The following is a 21997-nucleotide window of genomic DNA, read 5'->3' as shown; positions in this document are numbered from 1 at the left end:
ATTTTTTAGGTATTGGCACAGAGGTACCAATACCTCATTTTTTAGGTATTGGTACCATCATGCCGAATTAGAAAACAGTTGAGTTGGTACCAATACCTCATTTTTTAGGTATTGGTACCAATGCCCTTCGACCAGCTTTTTTGTGCTGAACATTTCAACCTTCTATTAATAGAAAGTTTTCACTTTTGGCATGTTTTTGGGATATTTTAGGGACATTTTGGTCCATTATATGGCTGATTTGTAAGGCCTATAAATAGTTTTGTAAGCCATTATTGGCCATTATGTACTCTTTTACACTTTAAGTCTTTTTTGTTCTAAGAGCTCCTTAGTTATTGCTTTCAAGCTTTTGCATTCAATTCCTCAACAACTCAAGTAAGTAGTGGTTGGATGATTAATTCTCGTGTGTTAATGTTGTAGCTTTAAGTTGGATCTCTATATAAATCAAGTTTGTTTTCAATTCTATCGGTTAATCATGTTTTCAGTTCTTAGCATGCTTTCTAGTCTTTTTATTATGAGTGAGTAGTTTAAAGGTTAGGTCATGGGGTGAGGTTCACCCTGTGGATTAGTCGTTTAAATGGTTTCTCTTAACTTTAGCTTAATTTCAAGGTTTTGAATGAATTAAACTCATGATTTCTAGTTTTGATCATGGGGTTAGTGGCTTCTTTGATCAATGAAGTTTATTGCCTTGTGCTACGAGCTTGATAATCCTACGCATGCGAACGATCTTTTTTCGTCTCTCACTTGCGTTAAATGAGTTCAATTTGAATTAGAGCTTTAAATTAAGTTATTAGCAGTCTTAAGCTTTTAATTCTTCTAGTGGAATCCGGACGGTTTCGGTCCACTCATGAGTTAGATGAAGGAACCGTTTGACGGCTAAGTCGTGAGTAATCGATCCCTTTGACTCGACCATCTTAACCTAGTTTATTTTCAAGTTTAATTTCGTCAATCGAATCAAAACTCCAAAGTTGGCCGCTTGAACGCCGCAATCTTTAAGCAACTTCTATTCCAAATTCGCTAAAGAAGATTTCTCTGTGGGAACGATCCGGTCTTACTGGTTATTATGCTTTCAACGACCTAGCCCTACGCTTGGGGTGTTAACCTTTCTAAAAGGTTAGGTTGCGACGAAGCAAGAACAAAATTATTGTTCAATATAACTTAAGCTGTTGGTTTAGATGATCTGGAGCTTCATGAACTGTCTGGGAATAAAAATTGCAGGTTTTTTGTTAGAGCCTTTTGGGTAGACAGAGTTTCAAACTCTACTCCTTAATTACTTGGTTATATGTAATCTTGGAACTAATTTGCTTTTCTATTTTTCTAGATTAGTTAAGAAAACAAGTGCGATAGGAGTGTCACTTTTGAGTGAGTGAACGTTCAAAAAATTGAATTTAAGTTAGAATCTCGTCTGATTATACATTCTTAATATCTTTGATGCTATCCCTGAATGCAACTAATGGAATTAAACAGATTTGGTAACATTTATTATGTTAGACTATTTTATGAATTTGGTTAAATGGACCATGTTTGAACCTTATTCTTAAAATGAAATTTTTTGGGAAGTGTAGGTTTTGTTGAGAGAAGGAAATTTTTTCTAATTCACAGTTATTTGTAATACTCCTCTCGCATAAGGTGGGACCATACGCATATCCGGAACTCACCTCATCTGAGATATCATTAAAAAGAACCATTGTATCCACACAAAAAACTTCAAAAAAATAAGGTTTGATACTTCATTTAGACTATGTTTAGAAAGCACTGCGCAGTGCCTTTAGGCACAGACAATTACTAGTTCATAAATATGTAACGCCCCTACGTGATTTTGGACTAACATGAACACGTAATAACACCATTAACGCGTGATGACAGAACTATCCTTGCCATCTTTGTTTTCTTTGTTCCTTCTAAGTTAGATTGTACCCTCGTAAGAAAAGGGTATTATGGTAATTTGCAATGTTAATCACTTAATCCTATTGCATAAATTAATGTTGCACACATTAGGGATGGCCATCTCGGCCGATCCGTCCGTATTCGATTCGTTATCCGTCCCGAACGGATCGAATTTTTTGAAGATTTTTCGAATATTGGGGCGGATTCGGATTTATTTTTCAAAAAAAATTCGGAGATTGGATCGGATTCGGAGGTAAGTCTGCCTGCGATCCGATCCGCCCCAAATCCGATATCCGATCCGCCCCAAATCCGATATTCGATCCACCTCCGAATATTCGACTATATAAATACCTCTTATTTTTAGGGTTAGTCAATAGTCAGTCTCCTACCCAATCAACTTCACTTTACACAATACTCCTCACCCATGACTTCTCCCCCTTCTCTCTCTCCTCCCCAACCCCCCTCCCTCTCTCTTAAAAAAAAACCCTCCGGCAACAGAGAGATGCGGCAATCTCTCCTCATGAACGCGGCAGCGAGACTCCCTCTCCATGTTAGTTTTATTTTTATTTATTTTTTCAATCTAAGTTTTTTTTTATCGAGTTCCGATTTGTTTTTTTTTCTCCCAAATTCGGATTTGGATATCCGATCGGATATCCATTCTCTGTTCGGAGCGGGGATGGAGGACAAAAATATAATCCGTTCGGAGTTCGGGGTGGATTCGGAGGGCGGGTGGAGGGTTCGGATTCGGATTCGAATATTGCAATATCCGCCTCCGCTCGCTCCGTTGCCATCCCTACACATCAGTCAATGCAATTTGTACACTTCTTTCATTCGATACACAGAGAAAACTAAAGTGTCGTTCTTTCGTGTTCTTGCTTGATTTATTCTTCTTGCGATTGCGTGTGTTGGATCAAATTTGCAACAACATACATTAAAAAAAAAAAAAAAACTTCACAAAAGACGAACACAAATATTTTCAGACATGAAGAAGGGAAGAAGGAGAAAAAAAGGAAAGAGAAAAACTCCACATACCCAGGCACTGGGGGGTACTTGGATCCTCCAAGCCCTCCAAGTATATCCCTGGTCCATGCAACATCAGCATAGCAGACTCCACAGTGTGTGATCTTCACTGAAACATCATCACTTCCAACTACCCTGTAAATTGTAATGTTCATCTTCCTAAAAGTACTGTTAACTATACATAATTGGTATACACTACTAACATACACACACATCAATGGGCTCTAGCTCAAATGACATCTCCTAGTCCTTTCCATGCGGGAGGCCAGAGTTCGAGCTCCGTCGTAGGCATTTGGGATTTATGGCTATCCCCGTCATGTGCGTTTGGGATTCAGGCTATGGATAGCTTCTGAAACTCCCTATGGACTAACCTACTGCTCAGTAAAAAACTGTTCGAATCAAGTCATTTTCGATCATTTTTTTTGTTGATTTCTCACGGGTACCCTTAAAATCACGTTCTGCACACTTTGAGCGGCTCGGATCGTCGCAATTCGATCGGAAAAGGGGAGTCCCACACGGTAAGGCCGTGCAGGATCCCTTAGGAGATCCGGACTCTGTGTGTGTGTGTGTGTGTGTGTGTGTGTATCTAAACTAAAAACTGCTCAAATCAAGCCCTTTTCGGTCTTTTTTTTTTGGGAAATTTTTAAAAATGGTCCCTCTAGTTTGCACGAGTTTTCATTTTCGTCCCTCTACTATTAATTGTATCATTTTTAACCCTATAGTTTTCATTCCATCTCAATTTCGTCCTTCTCCCTGACGCCGTCCATGAAACAAACGGAATTGAAGGGCAAAATTGTCATTTTCTCTCACAGAAGGACCAAATTGAAATTTTTTGCAAACCAGAGGGATTATTTTTAAAATTTTACATTTTACTTTTGTTTTTTGCAAATAAAATAAAAAAGACCATAAGAAATGTATTTGACAACTGAATTATTTTTTATTGGGTAATCAAACTATATTGAAAAATTTATATTTCATTACACATTACAAAAATATTAGAAAATGCACAAATCAACCCCTTAGCTAATGTCTTTGTATCATGTTCTTATAATCTTCTTATTTTTTCACCCAATAAAAAAATGTTTAAAATCCGTGTTTATTTGTTATATGAGTGATCTTATGAGTAAGTCCAAAAATAAATACACTTATACCCATATTTTAATGTATTTGATCTCTTAATATTTAATAGTGTTTCATTGCTTAATTAAACACAATTACAAAATTTCTAAATACTACTGAACAACTTTTTCTTTTTAATCATATGACAAAAAAAATAACGATAGCGAAAATTCAATTGAAAAAAAAATACAAGACCAAGACAATTAACATAAGGGTTGTTTTTTGAATTTTCTCATATTTTTTGTGATGTATATAATAAAAACTTTACAAAATTTCAACATATATTTTATTATTCACTATAAAATGAGATGAGAAATATATTATATATGATGTATTTTAAATTTATTTACAAAAACAAAAGTAAAAAACAAAATTATAGAAATAGTCCCTCTAGTTTGCATGAAATCTCAATTTAGTCCCTCTGTGAGGAGAAATGACAATTTTGTCCTCCAATTCCGTTTGTTTCATTAACGCCGTAAGTGAGAGGGACGAAATTGAGACAGAATGCAAATTATAGGACTAAAAGTAACACAATTGATACTAGAGGGACGAAAATGAAAATTCATGAAAACTAGAGGGACCATTTATAAAAATTTCCCTTTTTTTTTTTGTTGATTTCTCGCGAATACTCTTAAAATCATGTTCTGATCACATTGAGTGGCTCGGATCATCAAAATTTGATCGGAAACTATAAGGTATTTTTTTAGGTGTCTAAATAGTTGTTCATTAAACCACCCCGTATATATATACACACACTCTACTAAAATATACACACAGTTCATCTATATCATGGTATATCATGGAATGGCACTATTTGGGGCTGGGTTTGCTAAGATGGATAAAAACTAGGGGGAAAAACTCAAATGGTCCCTGTAGTTAAGTGTTTGTGTCAAATTGATCCCTATAGTTGTAATTGGCTTGATTTACACTCTGTACTTTCCATTTTGTTTTAACTTGGTCCAATTACTAACTGCCGTTAGTCCGCCGTTAGTCTTTTTAACAGAAAAATCAAATGGCCTCCTTTTTTAGTGTTAAAACAGTAATTCTCTCATTCCCCTCTTGCCCTAATATACCTTTGAACTAAAACACAGCTCATTCTTCCATTCTCCATTGATAATGAGACACTTGAGAAGAAATTTGGTTATAGTTTTCTGAAAAAAGTTGCCCACCTATTCAGCATTTTCATTATCAACCATGAGGCAACATAAATTGTCTACCTGTTCAACTTGTGGACAAATACCGAGATGCTTTATTTTTCTGCATAATACTAAAAATGCAAATAGAACCATGTCCAAAAGTCACAACATGATATAGATCAAAAGTCACAAAATGATATTGACCCAAAAGTCACGACATGATATTGACCATTATATACATATTCTATGCATATAATATTGATAATTACTAAAGACGTGGACATAATAAAATAGAACCACTGAAATTTTGTGCCATAAAAGCAAAACAAAGTTTTTGATCAGAACATTTTTCCATTGTTTATTAGTCCAAAAACGCACCATATTCTGCCATGTTTCCATTGAAAAACAAAGTATTTGAGCAGAACATTTTTCCATTGTCTATTAGTCAAAAAACTCACCATATTCTGCCATGTTTCCATCGAATCTGCAGCAAGCCATATCTGGTTCTTCTATCTCTTGAAGTTAGCCAAGGTGTTGGATGTTCTTCTGCCTCCAAAATCGTCTGCTTCAAAATGAGAAGTCCAAATCCAGCGGGAAACAAATTAGCGTAATAGGAGAAACAAATTAGGGTAATAGGAGAATGAGAGAATTACTATTTTAACCCCAAAAAAAGAAGGCTACTTGATTTTGCTATTAAAAGGACTAACGGCGGACTAACGGTAGTTAGCAATTGGACCAAATTGGAACAAAATAGAAAGTGCATAGTGTAAATCGAGCCAATTACAACTACAGAGACCAAATTGATACAAACACTTAACTACAGGGACCATATCGGTTTTTTTCCCTAAAAACTAATAGTACAATAAACTATAATTAGAATTTAAACATCAAATATCGATGAAAGTTTTGAACTGCTATATATATATATATATATATATATATCATCAATTCTCTTCATTAAATAACTTAGGGATTGGCCTCGTGCTCGAGGCCTCCTAAGGTCTCATACACGTTCGAAATTGCTATTAACCTGGTGTATACAAAGCTTTGTGTTTTTTGCATTACGAGCCCTCACCAATAGACGGTGGGATTGGTCCCGAAGTTAGTTGAGATGCGCGTAAGCTGTTCTAGACGCTTGAGTTGTAACAAAAAAAAATCTCATTCATTGATCTGCTAATTTCTACTACTACAATGGAGCTTGCTTACTGATAGACGCGTAAATGTTTATATACGCGTCCCCTAATCTATCCTTACTAAGTTTATTTTTATAATATTACTTGGAGATTTATGCTTTTATTTTTGTTGTAGGTATTTGAAAGGTTTGTCAAAAAAAAAGCGTAAAGTTGAAATATTAAACGATGTCCGAAGGGCTGAATCGCAATACAAAGTTAGGAGTTTGGCACTGGAATTAACCGAAGTTAATTGGCCAAGGAATTGGACATTTAAATGAGAAATTGGACTTGCACTGCTTTGACCAAGGAATGGCCCATGATATTATTATAATATCTTATTAGGGTTTTTAAAATTAAAGGAGGGGGCGGCATCAGTACTACTTATAAAAGGGAGATTACAAGCATAAGGGGCATCAGGCCTTCGGGAAGAGAAAAGAAAGAAAGGCAGGAGGAAGTCGGCTACAGTAACAAAAAGAGAGGACTTTTTGGCGCACGTATCACTGGAGAAAAGAACAGTGGGCTGCGCAAAAGTACCGCGGCAGTCAGTCACAACAATCAACAGAAAGATCAGCGCGATGTTCTCCTCTCCGATGTTCGGCTAAACTCGTTTCTAAGGTATAGATGAAACTCGATCTCTGAGTAATAATGTTTATATTTTGATTTAGTGTTTTATTATTCGAATCATGGTTGTATGATATAAGGATTTATTTGCGGTATTAATTTTCTCTATCAAATTTTGTGTATAATTTTCTAGATTTTTATGCACGTTCATGCAACAGTTCTTAATTGTTCTGTGATAGCTGGGTAAGATGGGTTATGCTCCGTAAGACGCGTCGTGCTATTAGACGATCCGTGCCATAGAGACGGATCGTACTAGTAAGACGGTTCGTGCTAGGCGGCGATACCCCATGCTATTCGGTAATTCATAGAAATCTTTTGGCGATACCGTGAGGGCCCGCGAACCCTAACGATATCTGGATTGATTCAAATAATAGACCTTTATCATCGTATAGAGATTGTTACAACAGATCGAGTGGATTTGAAACCCAAATCTTTTCTCTCATAAATTCTCACTTTTTATTGCTTATTTTTATTCAGCTTTAAATATTTTAGAAATCAAACAACCAAATCTCTTTCTGAATTAAGTTAGAAATTAATTAGAACAACTGCAATTTAGCCTTCGTAATCCCTGAGGACCCTGAGGACAAAACTTGGAGTACTTACCGCTATCTTTTAGGTAGTAGTAATTATTCTGTTTTATTAATTATTTTTGATACGGAAACGACACGATCACTTACCTTCGGCTGAACTTATAAGGGGAAAGAAATCCAGATGGATCTCTGGCTGCCCATCCAAGGCACTCCTCCATTCTTTCATCTGAACTCATCCTCTCTCTCTCTCTCTCTCTCTATAGATGTGTGATTAATTTGAGTTGCACTCCTCCATTCTTTCATCTGAACTCATCCTCTCTCTCTCTCTCTCTCTCTCTCTCTCTCTCTCTCTCTCTCTCTCTCTCTCTCTCTCTCTCTCTCTATAGATGTGTGATTAATTTGAGTTCAAGCACACTGGCATATATAGGAATTCATAACTTGAAGTATTATTTTGTGGGGAAAAACAGTCCATTTCCCGCATTTAAACAGTCAACATTTAGCCATGACCTAAGTTTCTACTTCGGTCCCGACCTTACATAATTCTGCCATGCGCTCCTCACTCAATTTTCGCTTTGCATTCGAGCTTTCAAAGACGCTAATTCACGAATTTTAATTGTTCGAGAGATTTTTGAAAGACACTTTCACGCTTAGACTCTTGTACTCGCACTCACCCGCGCATTATGTGACTTAGATCGACATAAAGTAGTGGGATCCCTACAAATAATGATGTGATGTGCAATACGAGTACCATACTTGCACTTTCATTTTAATACAAAGCTCCTCAACTCTACTGGGGAGTATTTGAGTTGCAAACGATGCAAGGGGATCAACTCTCCTCCATATCTCCAAAGTCAACCCTGAGCTAAAGCCTCTGCTAAAGCCAAAGACCGCTGCTTGAGACCCCAAATTTTTTTGAATTTTTAGGGCTTCTCTATTTTGGTACCCTTCATTATAGTCTAGCAAGAAGGCACCAATATTTAATTTTCGCTTTAGGCTCTGAAAAGTCAGTGCCGGCTTGGCATACCCCATTCGTTGATACTTCCCGTAGACTCTCAATTCGCATAAGCTGCCATATAAATTGTTGTAGTTTGCGTATTTAAATGCATCTATAAAAATATAGTACAACTTAATGAGATATTGACAGATAAGCAATTATTTTAGACATGTTCTCAAATTATCGTTGTGGACTTAAGATGGACTTATAAAATAAAATTTTGGCGAAATATAGATGGTGGTTGAAGTACGGAGGAGAACTTATGCCTTATGCCACATGGTTCCTGACGTGAGCTTATTTCTCCAAAGATACAAGCTACACAAACAAAAACAAATCTGAAGACAGATTCGCCTGCTGAATTAAATACCTCGCTCTTTATACAATAACAGCTTTTGGCTGAATATTTTACATACTGCGAACAAGTATATTTAGGATCCAAACATAGCCTTAAACTTAATACGAATAGGGTTGATTCCCTTTGGTTTCATCCACTGAAAGAAAATATTGCTGCAAGAAGTTCTTATAATTCACGGTGTCCGAACTAACTTCCGTGCTTCTCAATTCGAAATATTATCTCGTGATCTTTAACCTTGTCAATCCCACTTCCTCTGTAAACGGAGATTCATCTGTGCCAGAGGAAGGAACAGAATCACGTTGAGAGACGGATTGGGCTTGGAGGGCATGAGGTGTTTGATGAATTGCCTACGACAGTTTCCTTCATTTGGCAGCTTCAACTAGAGATTGAGTTGAAATTACTCGGGGCGGCGCTGCTGTCAAAGAGAGGTATGAATTTTAGGGTTTGCAAAGAAGCGTTAAATAGAGCATGTATTATCTACATATAAGGAAAATAATTCATGAAAGAATCATGCAATTTGATTTTGCAGTTACGAAGTTACTAATTTTCTTTGTTTTTCCTCAGCGTATGAAATGTTAGTGTTTGAACATGTAGAAGGGTCAAGTGGCCCCACTTGACCTACGATAGCTCCGCCTTTCTTTGTTTTTTCTCCGCGTCTCGCTATTAGTATTTGAATAGGCGGAAGGGTCAAGTGACCCCACTTGACCCATGATAACTCCGCCTTTCTTTGTTTTTTCTTCGCGTCTTTATTGGTAGTATTTGAATAGGTAGAAGTAGAGGTGTTGGATTAACGGGCCAGGTCAGCACAACACGGCACGTTTAGCGTCATACAGGCAATAAAGAACAGGAAGTTGTGCAGCTCAAACACCAACCGTTGGATCACCTTCAATGCCTCCATAGCCATAGATCGGATCTGATGTTGTCAAAATGGAAATCACATTGGGACGTCTTGGACTTCAAAACTCAAAAGTGGACGATATCAAACGAATACTTTTTCGAACTTAGATATAGATAAGAGTATCTCCAACCTTAACCCATTTTAAGACTCAAATTTAAAAATGAAAAAAAAATCATAAAAATCTCTCTCCAATCTTTGACCCAAACCCTTCCCCATTTTGGATTTTACCCATTTTTTTGCCCAAATCTGAGACAATTTTTGCCTTCCCATTTCTCCAACGGCTAGTTATAGAGAGAGAGAAAGAGAGAGATGTGTAAAATTTGGGTTTGATAGTTGGAGATGTGTCTACCCAAAATGGGTTTTTATTCAAAATTTGACTCAAATTTGAGAAAAAATATGGGTAAAGGCTGGAGATGCTCTAATGACTCAAATGAGTAATGAGTCAAAATTTCAATTAGTGGAAAAATATTGTATTCATTTTGTATTTTTTTTGTTTTTATTTTAAGGAATATATATGATTGATAGTTGTATAAGTGTCAATCTAGTTGGGATGTATTTCTTATTTATATCTACCTTCATTGTATTACAAAATTTAATTAATAATAAAATATTTTGTATTTTTTGAATTAAATGTGTTTAAATTTTAGTTGTAATTATCAATTTTTAAAAAAGGAATGACAAATCTTTAGAAGTATTTTTTAGCTTCACAAGGCTCAATTGTGCACGGGTATAGAAATCGGCACGGCACGACACAACACGACACGGATTGTGATGGGTCTTGGGTCGTGGCTGGGCCGAGGATATTCTGAAAAAATATGGCACGGCACGGCACAGTTATTAAGTTGGCCCGACACGAAGCACACTTGGCACGAGAATAAATGAGCTAAGCCAGCACGACACAACCGATTCGACACCTCGAGATAGAACAGTCAAGTGACTCCACTTGATCTATGATAACTCCGCCCTTGACAACCTTGATTTAAGAATTAATTGTACATCTACAAGCTTTCCAGGAACATGATTTCAAAAATACGTTACTTTCTATAAGAATCTTGGAAAATCTAATAAAATACACTGACTGCGACATTCGAAAATTGTTGTACCCCATTGTAATGAAATTGCTCAGAAATTCCTAAAACTAAAAATCAAACTTCATGCGGATCAACAAAAAAAAAAAATCAAACTTCATAGTACCCTACATGGAAAATCACCATAGTACGAGGACCTTACTGAAATAAATCATAATCAAACAGCAAAAGAAATCGGGGAGCCATGAGAGAGAGACAAAGAGAGAGAGGGAAGGAAGGAAGGAAGAAGACCAAAGAAGAGAGGGACAGAAAAAAAAAACGAATATAGAGAGAGAATCAGTAGGCAGCTAAACCTCCGGCGACCTCTCTCTCTCTCTCTCTCTCTGTTCATTATCCTATGCATACACATATACAATTGACGAGCCGTACCGGCACTGAAGCTCCCAATTTCGTCCTCGTCAATCACCACAACCACAACCATTCAATTATCCCCAAACAACGCCCTTGTTCTCCACCGATGATTTAACTAGATCTGATTTCCCTAATTGCCCTACCATACAGGGCAATTCGCCTAGATCCGATTCCAAATTCAAATTTCAATAATTTGAAAAGGAGCAATCAATGGATGAATTTGGCATGTTGGCAAAAGAATACGGCTTTGGACCCCAAGGCAAAGCGGCTCCCATGGCCCACTCTTCCAAATCCAACTCCACCGGCGTAAGATCGGGCGGCTCAGATCGATTCAGCGACGTGTTCGGTGGGCCCCCGAAATATAACGGTAAATCGGGGTCGCCGTTGTCGGACTTCGACTACGATTCGATTTTCAATTCGACTTCGAGGGGAGCGAACGATTCGAGGAGCAAACCGACGTCGTCGCCGCCGGTATACGACAAGCCCGTTTACGACGAGGATATTTTCGACGGGTTGCCTGGGTTGAAGAGCAAACCGACGTCGTCTTCTGCCAGGTACGAGGATGACGTGTTCGCCGCCGGCATTTCTTCGCCTCGGAATCGGAGTAAGAGTCAGGGTCAGAAACAGAGTGGTGCGTTTGATGATCTTATTGGAAATTTAGGGCGGACTAATAAGAAGTCTGAGACTAAGAACGGTAGGAGTTCTGGAGGGTTTGATGATTTGCTACCTGGGTTTGGAAGCAACAGGTAATTATTTAACGGGCTTAGTTTGGAAATTTAACGGGCTTTAAAAAGCTTGCCTTGTTCATGAGATGAATTGATGTCAAACGAGCATTAATTGAGCCAGTCATGAGCCAAACTCTAGTAGCTTGGATAATTGTCAATTGAATTTGTTAGAGATCATATGTGGAACTAGCCGAGCAGCTGCTAGTTTGAGCTTGGTTCGAAAGCTCGACGAGTTTGAAAACCGATCTCAAATGAGCTTTTAACGAGTGAACACGAACCCAAACTTGAGCGGTTTGGTTCGTTTATATGCCCTACAATTCCATGCCGTTATTATGCTCAAATGGGTATAGTAAGTAGCAGTTTAGTGCATCATCTGTGAGATACGGGCAGTAGATTGAATATTCAGAGAGACAATTGTTAGTTACTATTTCAGACTAGTTTGATTTGCTACTGTATAATTTTTGGTATGTTAGTCTACTATGAGGTGAAGGCCGAAATTAAGTTGCAATACCATTATCTTAGGGTCTAAGCTGGTCTTTCGGAGCATTTTTTCCAAAAGGCAGCTTAGGAAATACATGCCCTTAATATGCAATTGTAGTCACTTAGTACTAACACCTATTACCACTATCAACAATTGGTAAGTTTTGTGCTATTTCCCAATTTAGGCGAATGATTGTATATACATGCACATAATCTGTGTGTGCTACTGTGCTCATAAACAGATACTAGTAGTGAGAATTTGTTACGAAAAGGAATTCTGTGATTCGTGCCAATGTAACAAACATTATGTGGAAAGAAATTTGGGAAACATACCACTACCATATCCAATCCTAACGTATACTTCTAATAAATTTGAGTAGATTCTGAGTGTTGAAGATAATTGTATATGGTTTATATAGTACTCCACCGCATAAAGTCAAATTTGAGTAGAAAGTTACCAGAATACCAGCAGTGTCAAGTTTGGGTTGAATTTTGAATATATGTATTTTATTGTTGAAAATAAATGAGTTAAGGAAACGGGCTTGTCTTGATTTGAGTACAATTTTGAGTTGAACTCTATCCGCTCACTGTAAGTTTGAGTAAAAGGGTGGAGAGGGGTTTTGATGGGGTTTTACATAAATTCAAAATTTAATAGGTTTTTCGTGTGACGAATTGAAGTGTCCTTACTGCTACTCATGAAGACACAAAATAGTAATCACTCCGCTTGGTTCCCATTTTTTAGAGTAACTTTTTACTCTCGGCATAGTTTCCAATAAATCTCCCTCTATCTCTCTCCACTCATTACATCCAAAATAACTTTCTAAAATCTAAACCAAACAAAGTGAATACATCCTGACTACTTGGAGGAAGGTCGGTTGTGTTTAAGGGTAAGCTAGATCTCCCAACTCGCAATATTTCAGATTTGTTGTTGGGACTGGCTGCGGGAGGGGTATCCAACCTGGCAAGGAACTGGTGAAGAGGTAGGGCATAGCAGTTACCACCTGAAAATACTCCGCTTAAACACGAACGTGCAAAAATACCCTCCTTTCCCATTTAAGGGTTTGTTTGGAACCTATGGAAGAGAAAAGAAAAGAAAGGTAGGGAAAATAATTTCCCCTTGTTTGGTTTAAGAGGAAACAAGAAGAAAAATAACAAAACAAAAAATAAAATTTCCTCTGCACTTTCCTTTCCTTTCTTTTCCACAAGTTCCAAACAGGCCCTAATGAACGTAGTGGAGAAAGCAACTTAGTGGCGGATGTGGAGGTTGCCTAGCGCCCCCCTCCCTTTTTCATCCTTTGACAAAACTGCTCGATGAGAAAAGATTCAGTCCAATATATTATTTGCTTCATATTTGTTGTTGCTCATTGGCTGGAATGAAGGGTTAACATATGTTGCTTAGTAGCTCAGCTGCATGTTTCTTGCACAGGCCACTTTCAGAGGCTACCCGGGTACAGAAAACAACTTTTAATGCAACCAGACCGGCTTCTGCTGTGAAGGAAGATCCCTTCGTTGTTTTAGTATCGAATTCAACCCCCGCAGTTTCATCTCCACGGCTGTTTGCCGATCCACTTGAAGAGATCAGTAAGCCCAGTGATTCTGGGAACACAAAAGTCAGTGGAGGGGCATTTGATGATATAGATCCCCTCGATGGGTTTGGAAAATCTTTTCCTGCAACTTCGTCTGGGATAGAAAACAATGTGAAGGATGGAAGCCCTTCAAGGACGGGATCAAATATAGGTAGATCACAGACATCTTCTAGTACTGAAACAATTGGGAAATCATCTTTCAAGGACTCTGGGAGACGCTCACAAAAGATGTATACCAACAATTTTCAAGAATCTAATGTGTTTGATGTGCCAAGTGTTTCGACAGATGCACGTAAGTCTGTTAGTCAAACTGCTTCAGCCTCTCGTGTATATTCTACATCTAGTGAGAAAAATTCCCAGGTAGAAGGCATGTTTCCAGAATCACATGAAAGCATGGAACCATCTGATGATATATGGATTACTGTATCAGAGGTTCCTCTTTTTACGAAACCCACAAGTGCTCCGCCACCTTCACGACCCCCTCCTCCTATACCAGGTAGGGCTTCGAAGTCAGAAGCAGGTTTTTCTACTCCCACTGCAAGAAAGAAGGGTACTGATTCTTCTTCTTTTGCCCCCCCTTTCAATCAATACTCACCAAGTCCTAAGCCAACTCGTCCTTCCATGAAGAGCGCAGTGGGGTGTCAAATAGATGAACTCAAAGACTTCGCCATTGGTACGGGAAGAAGTAATGATGATGAGAGTGAAGAAGTAAACACAAATTCCTCTGGTGCTGCTGCATCTGCAGCTGCGATGAAGGAAGCAATGGATAGAGCTGAGGCTAAATTCAGGCATGCAAAGGAAGTAAGAGACAAAGAATATGCAAAGAATTATAGAACTAAAGAAGCTGTGCAATTGCAAAAAGACGAACAGGCAATGCCAGACGATCAGGAGAGCGAATACAGAGGAAACCCAGAGAGACTAGACCGTGAAAGGCAACTGAGGGAAGAGGAAGAGAGAGAGCGGAGGAGACTTGAGAAGGAGAGAGAGAAAGCAAGAGAAATAGAGAGGGAGCGGGAGCGGGAGAAGGCCAAACAAGCCGTGGAAAGGGCTACTAGGGAAGCTCGTGAGAGAGCAGCTGCTGAGACAAGAGAAAGAGCAGCTGCTGAAGTTCGATTAAAAACTGAAAGGATTGCAGTTCATAAAGTACAAGCTCTAGCACGTGAAAGGGCAGCAGTAGAGGCTAGAGAAAGGGCAGAAAAGGCGGCAGCAGATGCTAGGGAAAAGGCAAATGTTGAAGCAAGGGACAAAGAATTGAAGGAGAAAGCAGCAGCTGCTGCTGCTAGAGCTGAATCTGAAGCACGACGTAGAGCAGAACGTGCTGTTGTAGAAAGGGCTGCTGCAGAGGCTAGAGAAAGGGCTGCTGCAGGGGCTAGAGAAAGGGCTGCTGCTGCAAGAATGGACCAACAAAAGAATGATGATGATCTTGAATCCTTCTTCAATGTGTCTCGACCAGGCAGTGCACCAAGGCCAAGGGAAAGTTCTCCTGTGAGTACCTAAGCTGTACCATCGCAGTATTGATTGAGTTGTTCCCCAGTCCTGGAGGCTGTCATTGTCTCTGTTTGTTTGCAGTTTTCTGATATAGTTTTGCAGAACATTTTGTCAGCATTGTCTTCTGACTTCGCTTTCAATGTTTTCTCAATACTGAGTTTTTCTTTGAACATTTATCAAAATATAAGTTTCAAAAACCGACCAAACAAAGTTTTTTTGTCCGTTCTGCAGTTTCAGGACTTCATGCCGGATCCTAGATTTCAGAATAAGGGAGGACCAGAAGGGACAAGAAAGACATCACCTGTTGGTGCCTCATCCAATGGGAGGAAAGCATCTTCAGCTACTAACATTGTTGATGACCTCACTGAAATTTTTGGAGGTAGTATCTTGTTTTGCAACTGTAACCCTTTCTTGTTACTTTTCTCTTCTCACTTCTTATCGCTCGGATTGCTGATTTTGGAATGATTTTGCTTGTGAAAGCTGCTCCATCATCTGAAAAGTTCCAGAATGTCGATGGAGAAAGTGACGAAAGAAGAAGAGCAAGGTTGGAACGCCATCAAAGGACCAAGGAGCGTGCGGTATGTATTATCTATCTCCAAGATGGTTCTCATTTCGCTGTGGCTACTGCTTTTTACAAAGCAATTCATGCTTCAACTAGATGTGGTAAAAGCTAAACCTGCTTATTGCAACCATGACCTTCTGATTCATTTTTTTTTCTGATGTGAGGAGTCATTGTTTTCATACTCTGTCTTTACGTTGTTACAGGCTTTTGTAGCTGTGCCTTTTTACCTGCAGTTTACATCTCGGAATCTAATTGTTCAATTTGATTGTTCAGGCTAAAGCACTGGCTGAAAAGAATCAGCGGGACCTTCAAACTCAGAGGGATCAAGACGAAAGACATGTGAGTACTTTTGAATCTTTGATGTAGGACAATATAGTAAGTTTAGAATTTTTGTATTGAATGGAAGCTTTAGGGTTGGAGCTTAACGAAACAGGAGAAAAAAAACCCGAAATAGGGTTGCTCCTGGTGCTGTGAACAGTAACAGTAACAGGGGCTGATTGTAAACAGAAACAAAGAATAATATAGAAAAAAAACACAAGAAAGCTCTAGGACTCACTCCCTATAGAGGCATCACACCTAGGTTTTCATTGCATCACACAATCCATGAAAGAAGCTTCAAAAGCTCTGAAATTTCTCATAAAATTCAATTACATTAAATTAGAAGCATTAAATTGCTCATATGGACTTGGAGACTTCATAAACCAGGTAAAACTATGAAAAAGTAAACTACTAATTGGTTAGATTTCCAAAACCTATATGATACGAAAGGGTACTCAGTACTCACAATCATAAACCAAATAAATAACTGGACACACAATCGACCCATGGGTGACCCTACGGCCCATGTTTCATAATTTAGAATTATGGAGATACTCCTGAACTGTAAATATGACCAGTAGCATATTGACCTATAATAAGCATAACCAAGACTATATTAGAACTAGAGACATCCCTATACATTAGTCAAATTGATACCAAATTAGTGTGGCTTGAAACTAAGCGATTTCCAAATGTGTCTTGGTCTCTTTATTGACTGCATCTACTTTATGCATATTTTGATTCAGCTTAACTGTGCCTCCAATTTCAAGTTATAACAAATGCTCCTTCCAAATCATAATTTCATGATAGTAGCAGGGTAATATGAGTACATTGTCCGTTCCCCTCCCTCCTATTTCAGCCAACTTTAGTTAAAAGTGACCCTCTTTCACGTAACAAATAAGACCCTGATCCTTGGTTTTCCGCTCCACTTATATTTAGAGAACATTAGTTTCATTTTCTCTTCTAAGTTCTACAATTCACACCGCCACCCCAACAGTTTCTATGCAGCATGCATATCCTTTGTGTAACTTTATCTGTTTTGTGTGCTAACTACACTCTTTAAGTTTCATTTTATCTAGCAAACACAAACTCACATATTGACCTCTCTTGGGCCTCTCTAGTGCATAATTGTTGCTTTCTTGCTAGTTGACCCATACAGTTGCATGAATAGTAACATCTCTCTCTCTCTCTCTCTCTCTCTCTCTCTCTCTCTCTCTCTCTACATGCGTACGCACACACACAAGTATGTTTGCATTCTCTATTGATCCCATGAATTTCTTAGGCAATACCCCATGGTTCTCATTTTCTCTACCAAAATTCTTTACTTTTGCTGAACTCGAAAAAGTGGTAGTTAATGTGGTGGTGGTAATTGTTTGGTACACAGACACACATTCTTGTATGCATGCACACGGACATCCATTGTTAAGCAATAACAAGATATGGGACTTCTCGGGAGTGATTGACTTGCGTGATAAAGCAAGTTTAACCCAAGTTTTTATCAGCCTCAGAGTTGATATGGATGCCAAACAATATTGTATTTTAGTTTTGTTTTTCTCTTCACTACTTTAGAACTTTACTCCACATCAACTTATTTTGTTTCACCTATGCTGCTCATGATTTCAGAGGATTGGTGAAACATTAGATATTGAGATCAAGCGCTGGGCTGCAGGGAAAGAGGGAAATTTGCGCGCACTGCTATCAACAATGCAATATGTGTGTCTGATTATCTTGTTCTTTTGTTGCACAACATTTAAAGCCAGTCTGGTTATTGCTAAATTTTTTTCGGTCTGCGTTCTTTGCAAACATTTGTTGGTTTTATGGGCTTTGAATTCAATCCTTTCCTTAACTTCTTGTTACCGCTATATATATGTTTTTTCCTTTCTGCTTCTTCGTTTCCTCTTTGGAAGTTGTTGGTCTAGTTCTTTTCATGTTTCCGCAGTGAATGTTGTCTGTTAATTATTTTATGCAAATGGGCTTTTGATATGCTCTCTCCACCCTATTAGATGAGTGTCACTTTCCTTTTAAATCACATTTAGGTGCCAAAATTTGGAGAATTAGGTTGACCATTACTTACTACATTACCCCTTTTCAAATGAACCTTTGAAAAGAATTATCTTAAAGTTGTTCGAAACAACAGAAATTTTGTTTCTCATATATAAGGACATACTTCCCTTGAACTATTTGTGGTCATACGTGACACACATTTTTAGTTGCAAACCGCACATGCACATTGGTTTCTTTTTACTTTACGGTACCTTTGTTGGGTTATTTCTCCGTCCATAAGTAATGTTGTAAGCTTCCGTGGATTGTAAGGGCAATTGGATAGAAACCTAGAAACTGGGCGGCATCCCCATTACGCCTTCTTCTGAATACGATATATATTCACATGAAAGAAAGAATGTGGAGAAAGAAGTTGAAACCTGGTTATCCTAGTAAAGAGTTAGATGCTGATGCTCCAACCTTTATTGCCACGATGCTGTGCCAAAGTAGAAACCTAGTTATCTTAGTAAAGTGTTTGATGCTCCTACGTTTTTCGCCATGATGTTGTGCCAAAGTAGAAACCTGGTTTCCTAGAAAACACTCCCCTCAATTGTATGATTTGGAGCCTTTGGCGAATCCCTTCTAGGATTTTTGTTTCCGCTCTTTAGCTGAATCTTGTTTTTTTTTTTTGGACGTATGCTGTCTTTGACTTTTGTAAGTTTGCTCTTTCGAATGGAGTTCTTACTTCCTAGTCACCCAAAAGAAAATACAATGGTACCCCAGATATTAAATCTGGTAAGTTGTGAATAAATATGATAGCAGCTTACCAATTTAAAAAAGCTATGAATAAAGACCAATTCAACTTTTAGTTCTTAGTAGGCCCCTGCGCAATGAGTCCATACTGAAAATCCCAGTCTGCTATTCTTCATTTTGCATCCCAGTAGCAATAGGATGTTCTTCTTTAAGACCTTAGTTCAGTGTATTTATAAGAACAATCCATTATATTGATGTTAAAGGAATAAATAATAAAGTTGCCCCTCTCTCTAACAGCTTAAGCTTTTAGATGAGTTGGTTAACAATCTAATATGGTATTAGAGCAGGCAATAGATCAGGCAATAGATCGAGTGTTCGAACCTCTCCGCCTACCTAAAGTTAAAATATTTACACGTGTTTAGCCCGCTTATGGAGTAGAGCTTGGCTACACGTGAGGAGGCGTGTTAAAGGTATAAATAATAAAGTTGCCGCTCTCTCTAACAGCTTAAGCTTTTAGATGAGTTGGTGGTTAACAATCTAATAATTGATAATGTCATGGACTTCTTCCTTGTTTAATGGTCCTTGTTCAAGTTCTGTTTCAATTTTTTCCCTGACGAGTTGACAGTTTTAGAAGTTCTGGTTGACTGTAGCTGAAATGTTGGTCACTGGGTTGGTATCATAATCTGGTTTCTGGTAAGAGAATATTTAGGGTTAGTTACTTAGACAATAAGTAAAGAGACAAAGGCATCCTAGCTTCCAATTCCGTGGGGATCATTTTCCAAATGTGACCGATTGGAGATTCTTGTCAACTTCACGAGTTTGTTTAGAATTTGGAAAATAAACTCCATTGAAATCTTGCCCCTTTAGAAAGTGTTTCAGGGTATTGGTACTTTTTCTTTTTCTTTTTCTGAAGCATGACTTTTGGATTTCAGTTCCTCCTATGAGTTTGTAAATGTTAACTGGAAAACCTAAAATTAGGGTCATGTTTATCTCCTTTTCATATTAAGTCATCACTTTATTTCAGTCTTTAAATTCTTTTGATAACTTCTATGGCATATTTATGAATGTGAGACTTGGAGAACTTATGTTACTTCTGTTTGTGCCACCGTAAATGTGCTAACTATTATCTTACATTCTCTGAATGATGATCAGGTGCTATGGCCTGAATGTGGCTGGCAGCCTGTTTCTTTGACTGATTTGATTACTGGTGCCTCGGTCAAAAAGGTTTATAGAAGAGCAAATTTGTGCATCCATCCCGATAAGGTGCAACAGAAAGGTGCCACTCTTCAACAAAAATATATTGCTGAGAAGGTGTTCGACCTTCTTAAGGTAATTGTTCCATCCTCTGAGCAATTTTTTAAATGTTCCTTCTCAAGGTCGTATTGGTCAGTTAGTCTTCTCATGGTCATATTGGCTTTTATTGATTGGCAATTTGAAGAAGCCGTCAAATTCAATATGAAATTTAGGATATCTTTTGTCCCGTGAGATCGCATATCATTTCTGTTTACTTCATGGTATTTTCCGCTGTTAAATTCTTGGCGTACTTCGACAGTTCACTTCATCATCACCAGGCAAAGATTGTGTTCCATTTCTCTTGCACCCAAAAAGAAAATGTGTTCTATTTTTCTGGATGACAAGTATCTCCACGAATGGAGAGACTAGTGTGAATCTGAATGACTCAACCATGCCTACAAAATTCTGGTAGTATGCAGCTGCTTCATAACCAATGTGATGCTCTTTTTTGGTCAGATGACCTAGATAAATATATTATTTGCTGTCTGTCTAGATCACTGTACTTCATTTATCCCTTTCTTTTTTTACTTATTTCAGTCTCTAAAGTCGTATTACTCTAATGTTTATATTGTCTTAGTTTCGTAATGAAGGTTTCTTGTGAAGAAAGGTTTTTTCTATGGATTTGTTAGAAACCTATTTGCTACTGGGCTTGTTCTCATTTTAAGTTTGATGCTGTATAATAGGAGGCTTGGAATAAGTTTAATTCAGAGGAGCTCTTTTGAATTCTATCATGTAATCCTTTCAAGGAAGCTCTTCAAGGAAAGTGTACATTATTGCCAGATTCCAGCAGACACATTTTGCTTCCAGCTGCTACTGCGGTTGGGTTTTGCATTATGTGGGCTGATAAAGGAGACTTCCATCGGCGCTGCGATGCCTGAATGGTAAGAGGGCGCCCCTGTTACTGTAAATTGAATGTCAGTGCTGCAGATATACGAGTATGTGGAAGTTGGAATGATCTTTGGTGTAGAGTATACCATTGGTGCTCCTCACTCGGACTTGCACATCCCATCTCATCTGCAGAGATAATTTTTTTTCATTTCATCATATTCCATGTCCCTGCCCCGTTCATTTCTTTCGTTTTTGGGCAGGGGTTGATTTGTTGGACAATTACGAAAATATGTTTATTTATAACAGCAGAAAATGAGCCTGTGTATTTGTGTTGGGCAGTTGAGCTGACACCTTCCCCTTGTGGGCTTCTCGTATTTCAGATGCATAATTGTATTCTATTTTTCAGAATGTAGTTTCAAATGCCAAGGAAATTAATTGTCTGCCTCTTTTCTCCTCATATTTCTTGCTTTTGATGAAAATGCAATAACCAGGTTTGTTTTCCAGTTAAGTGGATATCCACGCGCAAGTAAGCAATACAAATTGGCTTGAGAAGTGTACCATTAGTCATTGGTTACTTCTTATTTTATTCAAAACCATTAAACCCAGAAAATCTTGGTCCAAAATATATGCCAATCTGGAAGAGTATAAATAAATCATTGTCAGAAATGTACCCTATGGGAAATTATTGGCTTGAACCTGAAGGGGTCGGTAATTACTTTGTGTATACAAGACAAGGGACTTGATGGACGGTTTTTTTAATCGGCAAAAGCAGCACAATAAGAAAAGAAAATGCATTAGAGAATTTCAAAGGGTAAA

The 21997-nt window shown here is 38.1% G+C and overlaps 1 protein-coding gene across 3 annotated transcripts; it reads left to right on the top strand.

Annotated features, from left to right (window-relative positions):
* Positions 1–10998: 10998 nt before the first annotated feature.
* LOC131319302 (auxilin-related protein 2-like) lies at positions 10999–21638 on the top strand. 3 transcript variants are annotated; one of them, XM_058349504.1, is made up of 8 exons: positions 10999–11914; positions 13800–15444; positions 15679–15826; positions 15928–16025; positions 16283–16348; positions 17951–18040; positions 20213–20389; positions 21037–21638. In XM_058349504.1, the coding sequence occupies exons 1-8, from the start codon at positions 11379–11381 to the stop codon at positions 21073–21075; spliced, it is 2799 nt and encodes a 932-aa protein (XP_058205487.1). In that variant the 5' UTR covers positions 10999–11378; the 3' UTR covers positions 21076–21638. The 3 variants fall into 3 exon arrangements, with proteins under 3 accessions (XP_058205487.1, XP_058205478.1, XP_058205496.1); XM_058349495.1 differs by having other exon boundaries at positions 17951–18112; XM_058349513.1 differs by lacking the exon at positions 17951–18040.
* The last annotated feature ends 359 nt before the right edge of the window (positions 21639–21997 follow it).

This window comes from Rhododendron vialii, chromosome 1a, assembly GCF_030253575.1.
Source record: "Rhododendron vialii isolate Sample 1 chromosome 1a, ASM3025357v1".
Lineage (NCBI taxonomy): Eukaryota > Viridiplantae > Streptophyta > Magnoliopsida > Ericales > Ericaceae > Rhododendron > Rhododendron vialii.
The sequence above is the reverse complement of the archived record's forward strand: the minus strand, read 5'-3'. Positions and strand labels throughout refer to the sequence as shown.

What these genes read in the sequence shown, in the direction of transcription:
- LOC131319302 (XM_058349495.1), top strand. Translation starts at nt 11,379, where the DNA reads ATGGATGAATTTGGCATGTTGGCAAAAGAATACGGCTTTGGACCCCAA. An exon ending in CCTGGGTTTGGAAGCAACAG is followed by an intron (nt 11,915 to 13,799) that starts GTAATTATTTAA and finishes TTTCTTGCACAG; the next exon opens with GCCACTTTCAGAGGCTACCC. An exon ending in CCTCACTGAAATTTTTGGAG is followed by an intron (nt 15,827 to 15,927) that starts GTAGTATCTTGT and finishes TGCTTGTGAAAG; the next exon opens with CTGCTCCATCATCTGAAAAG.